The sequence below is a fragment of the Dreissena polymorpha genome, chromosome 5 (assembly GCF_020536995.1).
Source record: "Dreissena polymorpha isolate Duluth1 chromosome 5, UMN_Dpol_1.0, whole genome shotgun sequence".
NCBI classification, from domain to species: Eukaryota; Metazoa; Mollusca; class Bivalvia; order Myida; family Dreissenidae; genus Dreissena; species Dreissena polymorpha.
In genome coordinates this window covers 47,235,050-47,252,977 of record NC_068359.1, presented here as the reverse complement: position 1 = coordinate 47,252,977, position 17,928 = coordinate 47,235,050, and the positions used below count along the sequence as shown (strand labels likewise).

General features: G+C 37.1%; 1 protein-coding gene across 3 annotated transcripts; it reads left to right on the top strand.

The window, feature by feature from the left end:
* The first annotated feature begins 28 nt into the window (after positions 1-28).
* On the top strand, positions 29-17,924 carry LOC127882071 (WD repeat-containing protein WRAP73-like). 3 transcript variants are annotated; one of them, XM_052430494.1, is made up of 5 exons: positions 29-156; positions 10,691-10,811; positions 11,816-11,988; positions 13,277-13,420; positions 15,196-17,924. In XM_052430494.1, the coding sequence occupies exons 2-5, from the start codon at positions 10,692-10,694 to the stop codon at positions 16,118-16,120; spliced, it is 1,362 nt and encodes a 453-aa protein (XP_052286454.1). In that variant the 5' UTR covers positions 29-156; position 10,691; the 3' UTR covers positions 16,121-17,924. The 3 variants fall into 3 exon arrangements, with proteins under 3 accessions (XP_052286454.1, XP_052286453.1, XP_052286455.1); XM_052430493.1 differs by having other exon boundaries at positions 50-94; XM_052430495.1 differs by lacking the exon at positions 29-156 and adding an exon at positions 243-398.
* Positions 17,925-17,928: the final 4 nt, after the last annotated feature.

Sequence of the window (17,928 nt, the reverse complement as noted above, 5' to 3'; positions counted from 1 at the left end):
ATGTTGTTTTTAATTTCTTTGGGTTCATTGATCAAGGGAGATCACTCTCTGTTAATTAAACAAATTTGGCGACTGTTTGAATGGGACTTAATTTGTATGTTGCGAATTTTCGGTAGCTGAACGATGTAGGAAAGAAAATAAAGACTGCAACTTAAGGTTTATACATAATTTTACAGATATATTTATTTTGCAACTTCGCCCTTGTGTAATGACACATTTTCTTTGAGCCTATTTCTGTGCTTGAATTTCTGTCATGTTGACACTTGTTTTCGGGCGCCCTTGTTTTCCCAACTTTTGGTTAGAACTATTTGTATAATATTCTTAATCTTGGATTTGCTGGGTACGATCAATTCTTATCAGACTTGACGTTGGAAAGAAAATGAAAACTGCAACTTAAGGTTTATGCATCATTTTACAGATATATTTATTTTGCAACTTCGCCCTTGTGTAATGACACATTTTCTATGAGCCTATTTCTGTGCTTGAATTTCTGTCATGTTGACACTTGTTTTCAGGCGCCCTTGTTTTCCCAACTTTTGGTTAGAACTATTTGTATAATATTCTTAATCTTGGATTTGCTGGGTACCCATCAATTCTTATCAGACTTGACGTATAAAATGTCATACTTTTTTAAGGAAACTAATGTACTGACAGGTAAATCTATATTAATTCTTATAATCAGTGCTCCAGCTAGGCCTAAATGGAAGGGAAGTTGCAATAATACAACTCCCAGCTATTGACCCTCTGGGTCGCTGGGAGTTGCAACTGACAACGCAATTTTTCATAGAAACTCGCCGCCTAGAATCCGGGCGGCAGTTTAATCGGAAATATTAGCCACATAAACTATTTTCTGGCATAAAAAAACACAAATAGATCGTAAATATATCCATAATGCGCAAATAAACACAACTTACATTATATGTTATGCTCGCATAATATTGATATTAATCCAAAGTTTCAAACACGTCAACGGTTCTTTTAAATGTATATGTTTTTGAAATGGACAAAGCCAAGTAATTCCAAATTCGAAGATACGCTATAGACTATCTCCGGAATCCTCGGCGAGATAGATCTTGTGCAGGGGTTGAAGAATCCACTCGACCGCTCGCATATGCGAGTGAAGTTGACGGTCGGGCGAGTAACATTTGTTAAATACTCCACAGACCGGACGAGTGCTGTTTTTCAAGTTGAGAAATATAAATTCAGTTCCAGAACTCCTTCCACATCGTTACAAATTGCAAACAATTTTTCGAACGAACAAAAAATACTTTTAGTACACAAAGAAACTGCACTTTCGTTTTGACAATGAAAAATGACGTCACGGGCACAGTAAAAATAATTCTCGAAATCGGCTGCGCTCTTTTGGTCTTTGTCAGTGCTTTTAGCTTATCGATTAAAAGTGAATAAAACTGTTAAATATATTGGTCATTCCGTGAATTTTAATGTAAATATCAATAAAACAATAATACTTCACTGGTTAATTATAACATTTCTTATATTTAATTAAAAATAAACAGAAAAAATTAATTATTAATAAACAGAATAATTCCGTATTTCGTGATCGGAAGCCTTGGGCAAAATTTACCATATTGTAACCGTTTGTCAATCAAGCGTGTCTTTCAGTAAAAGTTCGTCTGAAATATTAAAATGGAAAAGGGTTCTATTTTAAAATATCTGCAAGGTGGTGGCGACAGGGACAGGGAACAGAAAGAATTAGAAAGGTCGTCAAAACGAGAAGCGGAAAGAATTGAGAAAAGGAAAGAGTGCAGAAAACGTAAGGAAAGCAAATATAATCCATCAGATAATGTAGTTAATTTGTTTGCAGTTTAGTGTCACTATGTTAAGTAGGTTTAAAAGGTTCTGGTTGATCATAACTATAAATATAGATATCTATTTTTTTAAAGCAGGGCGAGTAGATTACAGTGAAGGGCGAGTGGATTGTCAGGCCTACTCGCCCTGCAGGGCGAGTGGCTCTGGAAAATTTTTTCAACCCCTGGTGTCTAGTCTACCAATCGTAATATACTGACTATCTCCAGAACATTCGTAAGATAAATCGAATCGGCAATTCAAAACTTTGGCTTTCGGTTTGATAACGGTTTTTGTATAAAGTTTTTGTTTTGATTATTTCTCTACAATTTACTCGCAAATTGATATTGGTTATAACAGGTATTGTGTTTGTAACAATGTATTAGGTTGATTGAACTCGATTTTATAGACATACGTGAGACATAATTTTTTGACATGAAAAAATGGGTTAACAAGAAGAAGCTGTACGTATGTACTTAAAAAAGCTCAGAGCATTCAAGAAGAACTGAATGGAAGGGCACCTAGTCCATATTTATAAACAGACAGCTAGGCCTAAATGGAAGAAGCCTAGTCCATATAAACAAACTCACAGAGCCTTTGATAATTTTTGCTGTGATGGCTCTGGGAGTCCATATGCAGCCCATCTTAAATATTACCCAGTTCTCTAAACAGACGTCATTGGACTCATTGGTGACAAATTGAGGAAAGCAATGAATAAACTTAAAAAAATACATTACATTTACCTGAATGGCAACGTACAGACATTATCCTTTGCATGCACCCTAAAAAAAAATATTTCAACACACTATTCTTGTTGACATTTTTATGTTGAAATTTAGAACAGTGTAAAATGTTCTGCATCGTTATTGACTTAGGCTACATCACAAACCACGATGTGCACAAAATTGGTGTACTGCAACCTAACCCATAGCTACACTTTAAGTCGGCAAAGTTATCACAGTTTTTTATTATGGTGGATAGAGAGTAAGAAAGAAAAACAAAGTAAATAAGAAGCAATTATTTTGTGCTTTAATGGTACCATTTGCATTGGTTTGTGGTTAAGAAAGTTAAACGTTGATAAGTTTTTTCAGTTTCAGTGTTTCTTAGCCCTTGCACTTGTGATCATATTTTGCACCTTTGGAAAATACAGTCGATTGGTGTATAGCGGATTTTAGTGAGTAACGGATAGGTTAAACGGTTTTTGCAAAATACTTTTATATATGTTAAGATTTAAAGTTTTCTATGAATTGAATACAAAAAGCCTATCATTGTTAAGTGAATTCATGTTTTTGTTGACGTGTGTCAATGTTTACAACTGTTTCTTTTTTCGAAAGCAAAACAAGGTCACGTTATGTACACACCGTTTTTGTGATGATAGGAAAAGTGCAGACGAATGGTTTCTTGAATTTTGCAGATTTTGTTTGGTAAACATAATGTTCATTGATGTAATATTTTAGTATTATGTGTCCTTTACAAAAGTAAGACGGCGCGGAAACCAAACTGATGCTACCATATAAAATAAGCATGAAAGCTGCAAATCGGGATTTAGTGAATAACGGACATGTGGTGACCCATATTCAGGAATGTGGGGATTGTCTCAAAATAAATATAAACTCAATTGAAGTTGTCCAATACACATTAGTCCACATAAACGGACTCCCAGAGCCTTTGATAATCTTTGCTATGGCGGCTCTAAACCCTTTCAGTGCGGGAACCGGATTTTGAAGGCCTTTGCAAACAGTTTGGATCCAGATGAGACGCCACAGAACGTGGCGTCTCATCAGGATCCAAACTGTATGCTATTCTGATAGTGTTCTTTTAAAAAAATCGAAGAAAATGCTAATTTTAGAAATTCAGCAGAAGACATTTTAGCAGACGACAAATTTCCCAGCATGCAAAGGGTTAAGCAGCCCATTGGGCTATAAAGCTTAGAGTTGAATTATTGCAACTAAATACACATGTGGTTAGCGTGTGGCTATGATATTAATTAGTGAAAACATCATTTTTAATGAAAATTATCAAATTATATCGAAAAATCGATTTCTCTGAAAACATATTTTTCACTATCAAATCTATATATAGATCTATAAAAGGTATTCAACTCAAAATGACCCGAATATATGGTGCATCGCTTTGAACAGCCATTACTTCATCAATTGTGCAGCGGCTGCAACTTCCATGAACTTGGTCTTATTAAACGCAGAAATGGATTTCCTTTCTGGAAATGTACATATATTGCAATTATTTTTGACAAATGCTGTGTCAAATTTTTGAAATAACACGATACACATGTAATCCGATAAAGACCTAAGCGATCCGGTTATGGCTAAATCAGTGTACCATGAAATTCGCGCTGTAAACAAATAATATTTTTTTCGGAAATTTAAAACCACTGGCATGTTTCAATAGGAATGACATGTGTCTATCTAGGTTTAATTACTGAATGCATGGTGTTTACGTTGAAATGAGACTCGAAGTCCTTAGCTATCCGTTATACACCAATCGACTGTAGACAACAAATTGCAACTCTCTGCAATATTTGGGGTAATGGGGTTATAAAGCTGAGAGTTGATTTATTGAAACTAGAAGAAACCCTGCCTTTCCAAAGCCTTGCCCTGCCGTTCCGAGGCCCCTCCATGCCCTTTCAAACTGTATTGACTACAAGTTTCATAACATATTGACTTTACTAAATAAAACCTTACTGATGCAACTGATCCAGTTTCAGCCTGTCTAAATCCAGGTGATTTTTTTTTCAAACTGTTCTCTTGACCATTGCAGTGCTGTGTCTGGATATCTCCGGTCAAGCTATAGGTAACCTAGCCCATGCAGAGACTCGGCGATTTTTTTCCTTCTTTATAAGGTACCATAAAACAGCACTTTCCCTTATTAGGAAAAAAATACAAATTTCCCAATTGCTTTAAAAAAAATCCCAATTGAAGGTTTAAAAAAATCAACATAGCATTTAGTTAGTTTCCCTTTGCAGCTCTATGGCTCGAACCTAAATAAATATAATAATGACACCTTGACAACACTTAGTTTTCAATTTTTAGCTCATATTGTCATAGCCTCCTCGTCGTCCCCCGTCCGGAGGCATGCTAAAACCTTTACATTGGCTCTAAAATTTAAGTGCTTCCACCTACAGCTTTGAAACTTCATATGTACATGCACCTTGATGAGTTCTTCACGCCACACCCATTTTGGGTCACTAGGTCAAAGGTCAAGGTCACTGTGACCTCTAATATAAAATTTTAACTTTGCCTCTAACATCATAGTGCTTCCACCTACAACTTTGAAACTTCATATGTACATGCACCTTGATGACTTTTACACGCCACACCCATTTTTGGGTCACTAGGTAAAAGGTCAAGGTTACTGTGACCTCTAATATAAAACTTTAACTTTGCTTCTAACATCACAGTGCTTCCACCTACAACTTTGAAACTTCATATGTACATACACCTTGATGAGTTCTACACGACACACCCATTTTACGGTCACTAGGTCAAAGGTCAAGGTCACTGTGACCTCTAATATAAAACTTTAACTTTGCCTCTAACATCATAGTGCTTCCACCTACAACTTTGAAACTTCATAGGTACATGCACCTTGATGACTTTTACATGCCACACCCATTTTTGGGTCACTAGGTCAAAGGTCAAGGTCACTGTGACCTCTAATATAAAACTTTAACTTTGCCTCTAACATCACAGTGCTTCCACCTACAAATTAGAAACTTCATATGTACATGCACCTTGATGAGTTCTACATGCCACACCCATTTTTGGGTCACTAGGTCAAAGGTCAAGGTCACTGTGACCTCTAATATAAAACTTTAACTTTGCCTCTAACATCATAGTGCGTCCACCTACAACTTTGAAACTTCATATGTACATGCACCTTGATGACTTCTACACACCACACCCATTTTGGGTCACTAGGTCAAAGGTCAAGGTCACTGTGGCCTCTAAAACAAAAATCTGACAAGCTTTCGCAGCCAAGCGTGGCATCGGTTATGCGGTGCTCTTGTAAAGTATTTGGGAGCAAAAAATAAAATTCACCAATTTCCCAGAATGAAGAATTCAAGTGGTAAATTCGCCCAATTTCAGGGGGTTTTGCGCATATTTTTCCCAATTGGGCTGGTACCGGTACTTTTCCCAATTGGGCAAAAAATTCACTGAGAAACTGTATATATCCAATTATACATAAGTGAACTTAATGAAACAAAGTGACTTAAACTTCCAGTAAACTTCCGTTTATTTTTTCAACAAGAGTGTACATGTGGTTCAGATTCATCAAAATTATTTTTTTCTTATTTTTATTAAGAAATTGCATGCATGTTTTCTGATCCCACATGGTTGTTAAATAAATCTTATTACTATTTTCTGTTAAAATTGCAACATGTATTACTTTTGACATTATTTTGCACAGGAAATGTCAAAAGAAGCAAAATGGGGGTAACACTGTTTGATTCCAGGAAGGACAACTTGTAAATTGCTCCTCTATTGTAATTAAGAACAATGTAAAATCACTGCATCTCTTGTGCTTTGAACATATTTCAAACATATTTCCTAAAAGATTTAAGTTTGAAAAGATTGAAGTTTTCAAATTGAGGTAAATATTTGCAGTTGTTAAAAACTTGACAAAATATCCCCCTGCCCTTTTCAATCTTATCTGGAGCACTGTATAATGTTGTATATCTGTATAAATTCTTGACATGTAGCTAAGTATTTTTTTCTAATTGAGACTGTCTAATGCAAGGAATTATACCAGAAAAAGTATATTTTGGCATAGGATTTACAAGTAGCCTGCCATTATTGTGATCCGAGTGTCAGTAAGATATTTAAGCAGACCTTAATCAGGGGGGCACGCGTATACGGGAGCTTACCGCGTTTAAGTGAGAAAGTTGTTGCAAAACTTCAAAAATGGCGTCGTTTGTTGGATTTTCTTAAAGGAAGGGAGGATATTTTCACCCAGTAAGCCCCTTTGTATTTATAATTATTTTAAATGAATACGCCGTTTCGGCTCTCCGGTGTGTGTGCTTCCCTCGGTTTTTTGTTTCAAGATCGTAGACGTCGGGATAAAAAAGTTATTGAAGGAAAACCGTCCACAAATCTGTTGTCTACTTACAGGACGTTCGAGAAATTGGATGTACAAATATCATTTTCTCATATAATACACAGTATTGACACACTGTGAACAGTAAAATATAAATAAAATCATGATTATTTCATTTTACCGACGCCGTTTTATCACTGATAATTAATTTATTGGCAAACATTATTGGTTTAACCCCCTTATTTGGAACTGACTTCCTTTTAAGCACATTTTGGGACCTGACTTCCAAATGACAAACAGCTCTTTCATATGTAAAAGAGCTTGACATGATATACCTAACCATCTTAAATAAAGTGTATATGTGTACTTCAATATTAAAGTTTTATAGCATGTTACGTGGTGCAATATAAGTGTTTTCTTAATCCCGTTACTTACTGTAGAATAATAATAGTGCTGTTCGAAAAACCTGCCGACCAATTGAATCAATTCACCTATTTTCAAGAAGATGGGTTGTGTGGTGGCTGATGTACGAGATAATAGAACGTTTATCTTTCAGTAATATTATAATTAATTCCATGTATTTTATGACGTGTCGACCTTATTCTGCTATGAACTTTTTTAACCATTCTTTTACTGTCTGTTCAGATGATGCAGGTTAAAGGGCGAAAATAAGTGCATCTTTCGTTGCAGTATATGTAATCAGGAATTTTACATCAGGGGAGGATTGAGATATCATGCCCCATTCATGGGCCACATGAGTTTAAATGTAGAATATGCAAGAAAGAATCCTTCAACAGAGCCGGACTAAAACAGCAAATAAAAAACACGAACATAACAAAACATGTACAGCTGATGTTTGTAGTGTTTTTGTTTTATTTATAAAGTCTACATAGACACGTCTGACATATAATTGCTATGAGTGCTACTTACTTACACGTTTTATTCCGTATATGTCATGATGCTAGTTTCTCACTTTGTTATGAAAATAAACCATTATCTGTGTTACGTCATTTCTTCCCACGATGTCTCTGCATACATTTTCAATTGTATTCAGCACTTACATACATGATAAAAAAAAGATTTGGGTCGGATTTAATTCGTTATGCATTTGACATATTAACATTACTAACGATTACAAGGCAATGTTAGGAACAAACGAAATAATTTTTCTAAGTGAACCAATACTTTATTCCCTCGATACAACAGTCATAAATAATATGTATTCACATAGGTATAAAAGAGAAAAAACATACATGTATAAAAATTATATTAATCACTTCTACTGAAATCATATCGTGTATTGCATTTGCACAAATCTTTCTATCCACTACAAATTCACTTTTTGCGATAATAATATAGTGACCAACTCAGAACTGGTTTAAAAGAAGGTCGTCCAAAATGTGTCACATCAAAGTCACATACATGTATCAGTATCGTTATGGTAAAACGCGTCAAATGTCATTGTATTAAATAAACAATTCATATTTAAGTATCATAAAAAAAAAACATCCACCGATATGCATCTTCTAAGCAGATGTCAGGTATTCCAAATTGCTTCATGTATTCCGAATCGCAACAATGGCAGTATTTGGTTACATCAACCTTATACTAGTATCAAACCGGCTTTACCCTCTTCTGTTTTTCATTACACTTTTATTGCACGTATATGTGATTGTTTGGAAAGGTTCTTCGACGTAATCTTTTTTGTTTGATTGGTGGGTTTTCATGGACCTATCGCATTCTAGAGCGGTACACACTTCGTTACGCCGTCTTTTTTAATCTTGGCATCCTCAACATATATAACTGGCGTCTAGATATCTGGAAATAGTAAGCATAGTATTCGGTTGGATGCATATTCAAACATAAGTATGTCCATATGTGTTAAAATAAACAGGTAAGAATTACACTGTGTTTATAATTCCGTCGAATGTCTTATATTACACACACTAAATGTTAGCGTTAAGTATGCGATAAAACATATAATAATACAAATTAATAATAAAACAATTAATAGAAAAAAGAAAACTCTTGATTTCTTTAAGTGAAAATGTTTTCCAAGACATTCGCACCAATGCGGAATTCATTCACGAAAGTTATTTCGCATAAAACCCTGTAACATAGGAAAGAGCTGTTAATCAATTGGAAGTTTGGTCCCAAAATGTGCTTAAAAGGAAGTTTAGTTCCAAAAATGGGGGTTAACCCGTTATAATTCGGCATTAAATGAATAAATAGACATAACAACGCGTCGAGATAATAAAATATTCGTGATTTATGTTATATTTCACTGTACACATGCACAAATACTGTTTATTATGAGAGAAAATGATATTCGAACATCCAACATCTCGAAGGTCAAGAAATTAAACAACAAATTTGTCGACGGTTTTGCTTCAATAACTTTTTTATTCCGATGTCGCGGTTTTGAAACAAAAAACCGAGGGGAGCACAAACAACGTAGAGCCGAAAGGGCTTATTCATTTAAAAGAAATATAAATATAAACTGGCTTACCGGGTGAAAATATCCGTTACTCCTTCATTAAAAACACTTAAACGACGCCATCTTTGAAGTTTTGCAACAACTTTCTCACTTAAACGCGGTAAGCTCCCTTATACGCGTGCCCCCCTGTTAATAATGATGTCAAAATTGTAACACAACTTTTTGTAATGCATTCTTTGTTCAGTATCTCAGTTTTACCAGAATACACATAATTTTATTATTGATATTTAAGTAAAATACAGCACTTATCATTTGGTTGGGACAATAATCTCTATAACGTTTAATTAAACAGTTATTAAGTGATGTATTTAGACCAAATTTCTTGATGTGTAAAATTAGTTGTAATAATTTTTCTTACTATCCTATTGAGTATTGTGCTGCATATGGTACTGTAGTCTGTGCTAGATTAAAAGGCTTGCATTTTGAACTGTCAAATTCTGGTAGACTTCTATACAAAAAGCAGCATTTATAGTTTTGGTAGCCAAATTTATTAAGCAGTGGTTTCCAAGCCATTTTGGGAAAAGGAGTCTGGTCAAAGTGGGATTTTTAACCAGGTTTTCCGAAGGAAAAAACTGGTTATTAGATTGGCGAATGCGGGCGGGCTGGCTGGCTGGCTGGCGGGCGGGCTGGCGGGCGGGCGGAACAACTTGTCCGGGCCATAACTATGTCGTTCATTGTCATATTTTAAAATCATTTGGCACATTTGTTCACCATCATTGGACGGTGTGTCGCGCGAAATAATTACGTCGATATCTCCAAGGTCAAGGTCACACTTTGAGTTAAAAGGTCAAAATTGGCAATAAATGAGCTTGTCTGGGCCATAACTATGTCATTCATTGTGAGATTTTACAATTATTTGGCACATTTGTTCACCATCATGGGACGGTGTGTCGCACGAAAGAATCACGTCAATATCTCCAATGTCAAGGTCACCACAACTTAAAATAGATTTATTTTGAAACAAACTTACAAAGGGGGTTAATTTTGTTTGTTCATTTCAAAAGTTCAGTTTGAGTTGTCTCCCTTAATCAGATTTTTTTTCACAATGAAAACCTGGTTTTGTGACAATTTTGTCCCTTGTTAAATCAATAAATTGCAAAATGAACCAAATTATTATTTTTTTAATCAACAAATATTGACACATTAGGCCAATTCCTGCCCATTATCTGAAAATAAAATTTTGGTTTGGGATCAGGTCAGTTTGCTTTGGTAATGGGTCCGTTTTACGGCCTTTTTTAAATAGCATGAAAATATCTGTTAAGTTATATCCCATTTCAGGTGCTTAGCATGCAGTCTTGATAATAATGCTTAAGATTGCTTATCACATTTCAGGATGAATTTCTCAGAGTTGTTTCGTCAGTCCAACCAAATTTGCAGGTTTTCACCGGATGGAAAATACCTTGCATCTGTTGTAGAATTCCGACTTGTAATCAGAGATGTTGACACATTCCAGGTAGGTTTACAGATTAGTTTTGTATGCCCCAGGAAGGCATTCGCTTTCCAAAGTCACATGATTTATAAAGACTTACACACTATGTACATGTACCTTAAAATGTCTTTTCTCTGAAACCTCAAGGGTTAGGGCTTTAATATTTGGTGTTAGACATCATTTGGTGGTCCTTTACTAAGTTTGTTCAAACCATGCATCTGGATACTAATTATCACCACCATAGTTGTTTCACGTCTATAGTAAAAACTTTCATTTCATCAAATACTGTCTTTGTCATGTAAAAAACCTGATAGAAACCACAGCTATTGCTCAAACATCACAAAATCAACATATAAAAGGTTAGTTTCTAGGTGTCTCAGGTTAGCTAACTAGGGTCTTAAGGCCCATTTGTTGTGAAGTCAATATTTGGTTCTATTGCAGCACAAATCAGGGGTTATTGTCAATTTGCTATCAGTTTTTTAGACATATACTAAGCCAGAATTAAAATATATAACAAATACCATACACGTTTCATTTATATTCAATATGTTGCACAAATTTTTTATTTTAACCTATTTATTTGAGCTTGATTACATCAAACGATGGCTCTTATTCAATCACTCTTGAGTCTGTGTCCTGGATACAACCAGTACTTGGTGTGTTATATATCAGATCTAAAGAACGCTCCCACAGTGGGTATTTAACTGAGCCTCTGGAATAAAAAATCAAAGCCTGAACTCGTTACCTCCTGGTTGCTTGGCAAAACACCAAATCCACTACACCATGGCAACTTTTAACCGTTTGCATGCTGGGAAATTTGTCATCTGCTAAAATGTTGTCTGCTGAATTTCTAAAAATATCATTTTCTTTGATTTTTTCAAAGAATACTATAAGAATAGCAAACAGTTTGGATCCTGATGAGACGCCACGTTCTGTGGCGTCTCATCTGGATCCAAACTGTTTGCAACGGCCTTCAAAATTCAGTTCCAGCACTAAAAGAGGTAAAATCGCACAGCTGTTCGTTTCAGATACAGAACCTGTTCAGCTGTATGGACACTATCCAGCATGTTGAGTGGTCTGCGGACTCACAGTTCATACTGTGTGGCCTCTACAAGAGGGGCCTTGTGCAGGTCTGGTCCCTGGAGCAGCCCGAATGGAAGTGTAAAATAGATGAGGGGTCTGCGGGGCTCTGTGATGTCAGGTATGGGCCCAGAATCATGAACATTCTCAATTGTTGAGCTCAACTCAGGAGATGAGATTTGAGTCTCAACTCAGAAGATGAGATTTGAGTCTCAACTCAAAAGATGAGATTTTAGTCTCAACTCAAAAGATGAGATTGGAGTCTCAACTCAAAAGATGAGATTTTAGTCTCAACTCAGATGAGTATTGAGCATGTCGATCAGTGCAAGAAAATCTTAAATCTTAGCTTTGAAAATATGCATATTTTCCTCCTCAAAATCAGGTATAGTCATACTAGAAAATCTATTTAAAAAATCACATCAAAACATTAGAAAAAACTTTGTTGTAGAGTATGAATGTTGACTTTAATAAGTTCCTGATTCAAGACCAAGGATGAGGCAATAGTTGTTTCTTTGTTAAGCATTCCAGACGTTTTCAAGTGTCTAACCCAAAAAATAAAGATTACTTAAAATATTGAAAGCAATACAATTATGTATAATACATATACTGTAACAGTAAATAAACTATAGCTCAAACTAACCATTGGCAAACAACACCCAGCAAAGATATTGTTCATTGTGATATCAGCATTTGATACGGTCATTTGAAATGTGGCCATAATATGGGAACGCACAAACAGACAGGGTTGTGACTGTGGCGGTATCACATTTCAACATCCTTACAAATTTATAGTCACTACATGTAGTTGAGAATTAAAAAGTATGTCCAGGTCTCTACAGGCGAAAATATCAGATTGTTATTTTAAATGAAAACAATCCTGTTATAACTGTTTTCGCACTTGGAAGCAAAGTGTAAACGGCTATGTGCAAACAGCATAAAACCAGAACAGCCTGCGAGTAACTCACAGTCTGTTCAGGTTTTATGCTGTTTGCTGCTCATCAGTATCTAGGGGTTGGAAATGAAGCCATTACAATTTTTATCTAGTAAAAAAAGGTCTTTAAATAATTTAACTTTATGAGGGACTACAAATGCATCAAAATAGGTATCTAAGTGGGAAAGGGTTAATACATCAAATTCATTTTAGATTGATGTTTGTGTTTCAGATGGAGTCTGGATATGACGTAAATTGATGTTTGTGTTTCAGATGGAGTCCAGATATGACGTAAATTGATGTTTGTGTTTCAGATGGAGTCCGGATGTGACGTAAATTGATGTTTGTGTTTCAGATGGAGTCCGGATATGACATAAATTGATGTTTGTGTTTCAGATGGAGTACGGATATGACGTAAATTGATGTTTGTGTTTCAGATGGAGTCCAGATATGACATAAATTGATGTTTGTGTTTCAGATGGAGTCCGGACAGTCGCCATATCCTAACGACAGCCGACTTCCACCTGCGTATCACGGTTTGGTCCCTTGTGACCAAGTCTGTGTCGTACATCAGGTACCCCAAGCAGTGCCAGAACAACATTGACTTCAGCGCAGATGGAAAGTAAGTGTAGCTTACTGCACAACAGAAGATATTTTAGTTTGACCCGCGCTCTGTGAAATCTGGGCTTAATGCATGTACGTAAAGTAATGCCCCAGATTGACTTGTGTAGTCCGCTCAGCCTAATCAGGCAAGAAACTTCCTGGAACTAAAGGAAGTTTCTTCCTAATGAACATGTTTTCTAGGCGGAAAGTGTCATCTTAAAATTAGCTTGTGCTGACTGCACATGAAATTAGCCTGGTTATCTCAGAGTTTGGCCCATTTGTATAGTTTAGTTCAGACATGATATCAACGTTTGTTCCAATCTCAGAGCTTTCTGTATTTTAATATTTGCTATCAACGTTAAAGATCAAAAAAAACATTAATAATTTGTTTTTATTTCTCACCTAGGTACATCAGAAAATGCTTGGGAAGTACTATTTTTTCTAGGAATATCAGGCTGTTTAATTTTCACAATTTACATAGAAATAATAATTGTTTCATCATTATGCCCCCCTTCGAAGAAGAGGGGGTATATTGCTTTGCTCATGTCGGTCGGTCGGTCTGTCGGTCGGTCGGTCTGTCGGTCCGTCCACCAGGTGGTTGTCAGACGATAACTCAAGAACGCTTGGGCCTAGGATCATGAAACTTCATAGGTACATTGATCATGACTCGCAGATGACCCCTATTGATTTTGAGGTCACTAGGTCAAAGGTCAAGGTTACGGTGGTCCGAAATAGTAAAATGGTTTTTGAATGATAACTCAAGAACGCATAGGCCTAGGATCATGAAACTTCATGGGTAGATTGATCATGACTCGCAGATGACCCCTATTGATTTTGAGGTCACTAGGTCAAAGGTCAAGGTCACTGTGACCCGAAATAGTAAAATGGTTTCAGGATGATAACTCAAGAATGCATACGCCTAGGATCATGAAACTTCATGGGTAGATTGATCATGACTCGCAGATGACCCCTATTGATTTTGAGGTCACTAGGTCAAAGGTCAAGGTCACGGTGACCCGAAATAGTAAAATGGTTTTCGGATGATAACTCAAGAACGCATATGCCTAGGATCATTAAACTTCACAGGTATATTGATCATGACTCGCAGATGACCCCTATAGATTTTGAGGTCACAATGTCAAAGGTCAAGGTCACGGTGACCCGAAATAGTAAAATGATTTTCGGATGATAACTCAAGAACGCTTTTGCCTAGGATCATGACACTTCATAGGTACATTGATCGTGACTCGCAGATGACCCCTATTGATTTTCAGGTCACTAGGTCAAAGGTCAAGGTCACAGTGACAAAAAACGTATTCACACAATGGCTGCCACTACAACGGACAGCCCATATGGGGGGCATGCATGTTTTACAAACAGCCATTGTTCATGTATTAGTTATAATCACCATTAACATTTTGAGTATTATTGTGAAGAACTTAATCATTTGGTTTACAGTGCTTTGCAGTGTTTTCCACAACCTATTTAACAGCCTCTTGCCAGGGTGCCTGGATGTCTAAAGCAGAGTTTGCGGGGCGCTTGATATTTTTTGCACATTGTATTTTTCAGTAACTGCAACTAGCCATTCTTAAGATCATATTGATTTGGCCAACAATATTGAGAGCCAATTTACGTTCCTCTGTTAATAACATATATCCCTTTACCCAACTAAAACCTGGCTTAAGGCCAAGCGTTGTTGTATTGGAAAATCGATATTGGCCAATGAGAGCAAACATTTTTAACGAGCAACAGTACAAAATTATTTTTATTAAATTGAAATTGTTTACATGTCAGGTACTTGGCTCTGGCAGAGAGAAGAGATTGCCAGGATTTCATCAGCATATTTGCCTGCAACACGTGGGAGCTGTTGAAGCACTTTGAGAGCAGCACAGACGACATGGCGGGTCTGAGATGGTCCCCAGATAGCACCGTACTGTGTGTGTGGGATAATGCCCTCAACTACCTGGTGTTACTGTACTCCCTGGATGGACGCTGCCTATCAAAGTTCAGTGCCTACGAGTACGCACTTGGTATTAAAACACTAACGTGGTCGCCAACCAGTCAGTTCTTGGCTTTAGGTAGCTACGATGAGAAACTGAGGCTCTTAAATCACGTGACCTGGAAGACGATAACGACGTTCTCCCATCCAGAGACTGTGAACGAGACATCGGCAGTCGTGTACAAGGAAGTAGAAACACGGACGCCACAGCCAGTGAAGAGCGATCTCACTGATATTCCCACTGCTGCCTTGTTCTCTCCACAGAGCAGGTACGAGGTACAGTCTGCGCCTGTGAAAGTCCCTGTCGTCATTCCAGACACCAACAAAGCCAACCCTAGACGGGGCGTTGGGTTGACGGCCTTTAGCAAAGATTGCAAGTACATGTACACCCGCAACGATAACATGCCGCATACACTGTGGATCTGGGACATACAGAAGCTTGCCCTGTGCGCTGTCATCATTCAGGCGGCACCTATCAAGCACGTGGAATGGGACCCCTTGAAAACGAGACTGGCCCTGTGTACGGGCGTAAACAAGCTGTACATGTGGTCGCCGGCTGGCAGCCTGTGTGTGGAGGTCCCCGTTGAGGGAACGTTCCAGGTGCATGCACTCAAGTGGCACCCCGATGGGGGCTCGCTGCTCTTGCTGGGGAAAGACATGATGTGCATCTGCTACCTGAACAATGTCTCCAGTGAAGCTGAGGATGTGTCAGCTGACTGAGCAATTCAGTCGCGGTCTGGGATAACTGGGCGTAATGCATGAGCATTAAGTGTCGTCAAATTTTAGCCTGTGCACTCGGCACTTTCTAATCCGGGAAGACAGTTTCCTCTTTCATGTTAATTTTTGTTTCAATGAAGTCTCTTCTTAGCTAAAATACAGTTCAGGCGGAAAGTGTTGTTCTTGATAAGCCTGTGCAGACTGCACAGGCTTATCTGTGACAACACTTTATGCACATACATGAAGCCCAGTTTTCCCTAAACGAGGCTCATTTGTCTGTGGACTAGTGAGTTGTCTGAATGTGAAGCATGAATGTTGCAGACATCATTTAGCGCAAACCTTGAAAAGATAGGAGTTTTGTTTCCATATACTGTAAAATCATTGTATATGTCGCCACTAAACTACCTGAGTTTTCAAAATAATGTCCTTTTTGTGGGCACGCATTTGAAAAAAGTGATTAGGAATGAGTAAAGGTGATTTTCTGAGGTGTTTGTATTAAACTAGTGGATCGCTCAACCCACAAAATTAAATAAAAAAATTTGTCCCACGAATAGTAATGATTTTACAGTATGATTTTTTCTTCGAATGGCGATTCAAACAACTTCTGGAAAGTTTGTGTCTTAACATTTGTAACATATTGTGGATGCACGCCAAAGAATGCTGTTCGGGAGGTACAAGTCATCTCAATGAGTTTGTCTTAATCGAGGTTCAGAAAGTAATGAAAATGTTTGATAACCCAAAGCTTTTTTTCTTTCTGTGAAAATGGCAGGTTTTCACAATTTTGGGAAATTCGCGACTCAAATTTTTACAATTTCAAGAAGTTCACGACTCAAATTTTCACAATTTTAGAAAGTTCGCAACTCATTTTTTCACAATTTTGAACAGTTTGCGACTCATTTTTTCACAAAATAAGGGCGGGGAGGCCAAGGAGGCTTCACAAAAACAGGAAAAAAAGCTCAGTTAAACCACTGTAGTACTTGCACGTCTGTGCGTTGATATGAAGGTTTAGAGCTCAGTGATATTACTGTGATATTTACATGTATGTATCTTGTTTTAGGCTCCTTGATGTTGGAGGCATTTACTGAGTGTTCTGTCTGTTTATCCATCTTTCTGTTAGTCTCTCCATTAGGAACAAATGCAGTTGATCTTGCTGTTTTGTCTGGTGGTAAACTCTTTTCATTCTGGCACAGTTGTTGCCATGACACCTTACAAAACCATGCTTTGATCTTGGCCTAATCATTTGTGTTAACTAGATTTTTATGCCCCCGAAGGAGGGCATATAGTGATCGGACCTACCGTCCGTCTGTCAATCCGCCACATTTTGCGTTTTGGTTTCGCGTAAAGTTTCGAAAAATGCTCATAACTTCTATGTCGCTTTGGATATCAACTTGATATTTGACATGCATGTGTATCTCATGGAGCTGCACATTTTGAGTGGTGAAAGGTCAAGGTCATCCTTCAAGGTCAAAGGTTAATTATATGGCTTCAAAGCAGTGCAGAAGGGGGCATTGTGTTTCTGACAAACACATCTCTTGTTCCATATGATTTAGCATCAACAGTATGGACTATGTTGTTGCTTATGACTAGCCCAAGTTAACCCATAATAAATAAACTTACTTTGACCTTGACCCATCTAGCACCAATTGGGGTGGGGGGGCATGTGTGTTTGTCATATATATATCTGTCTCTGCATTGATTTGTACAAAATAAGTAGCATAAAAGCAGTAAAATATAACCATTCCATAACTTGTATATTTTTGCAAATGGAATACAAAACATTATATTAATAAACGTATGATTAATATAACAGT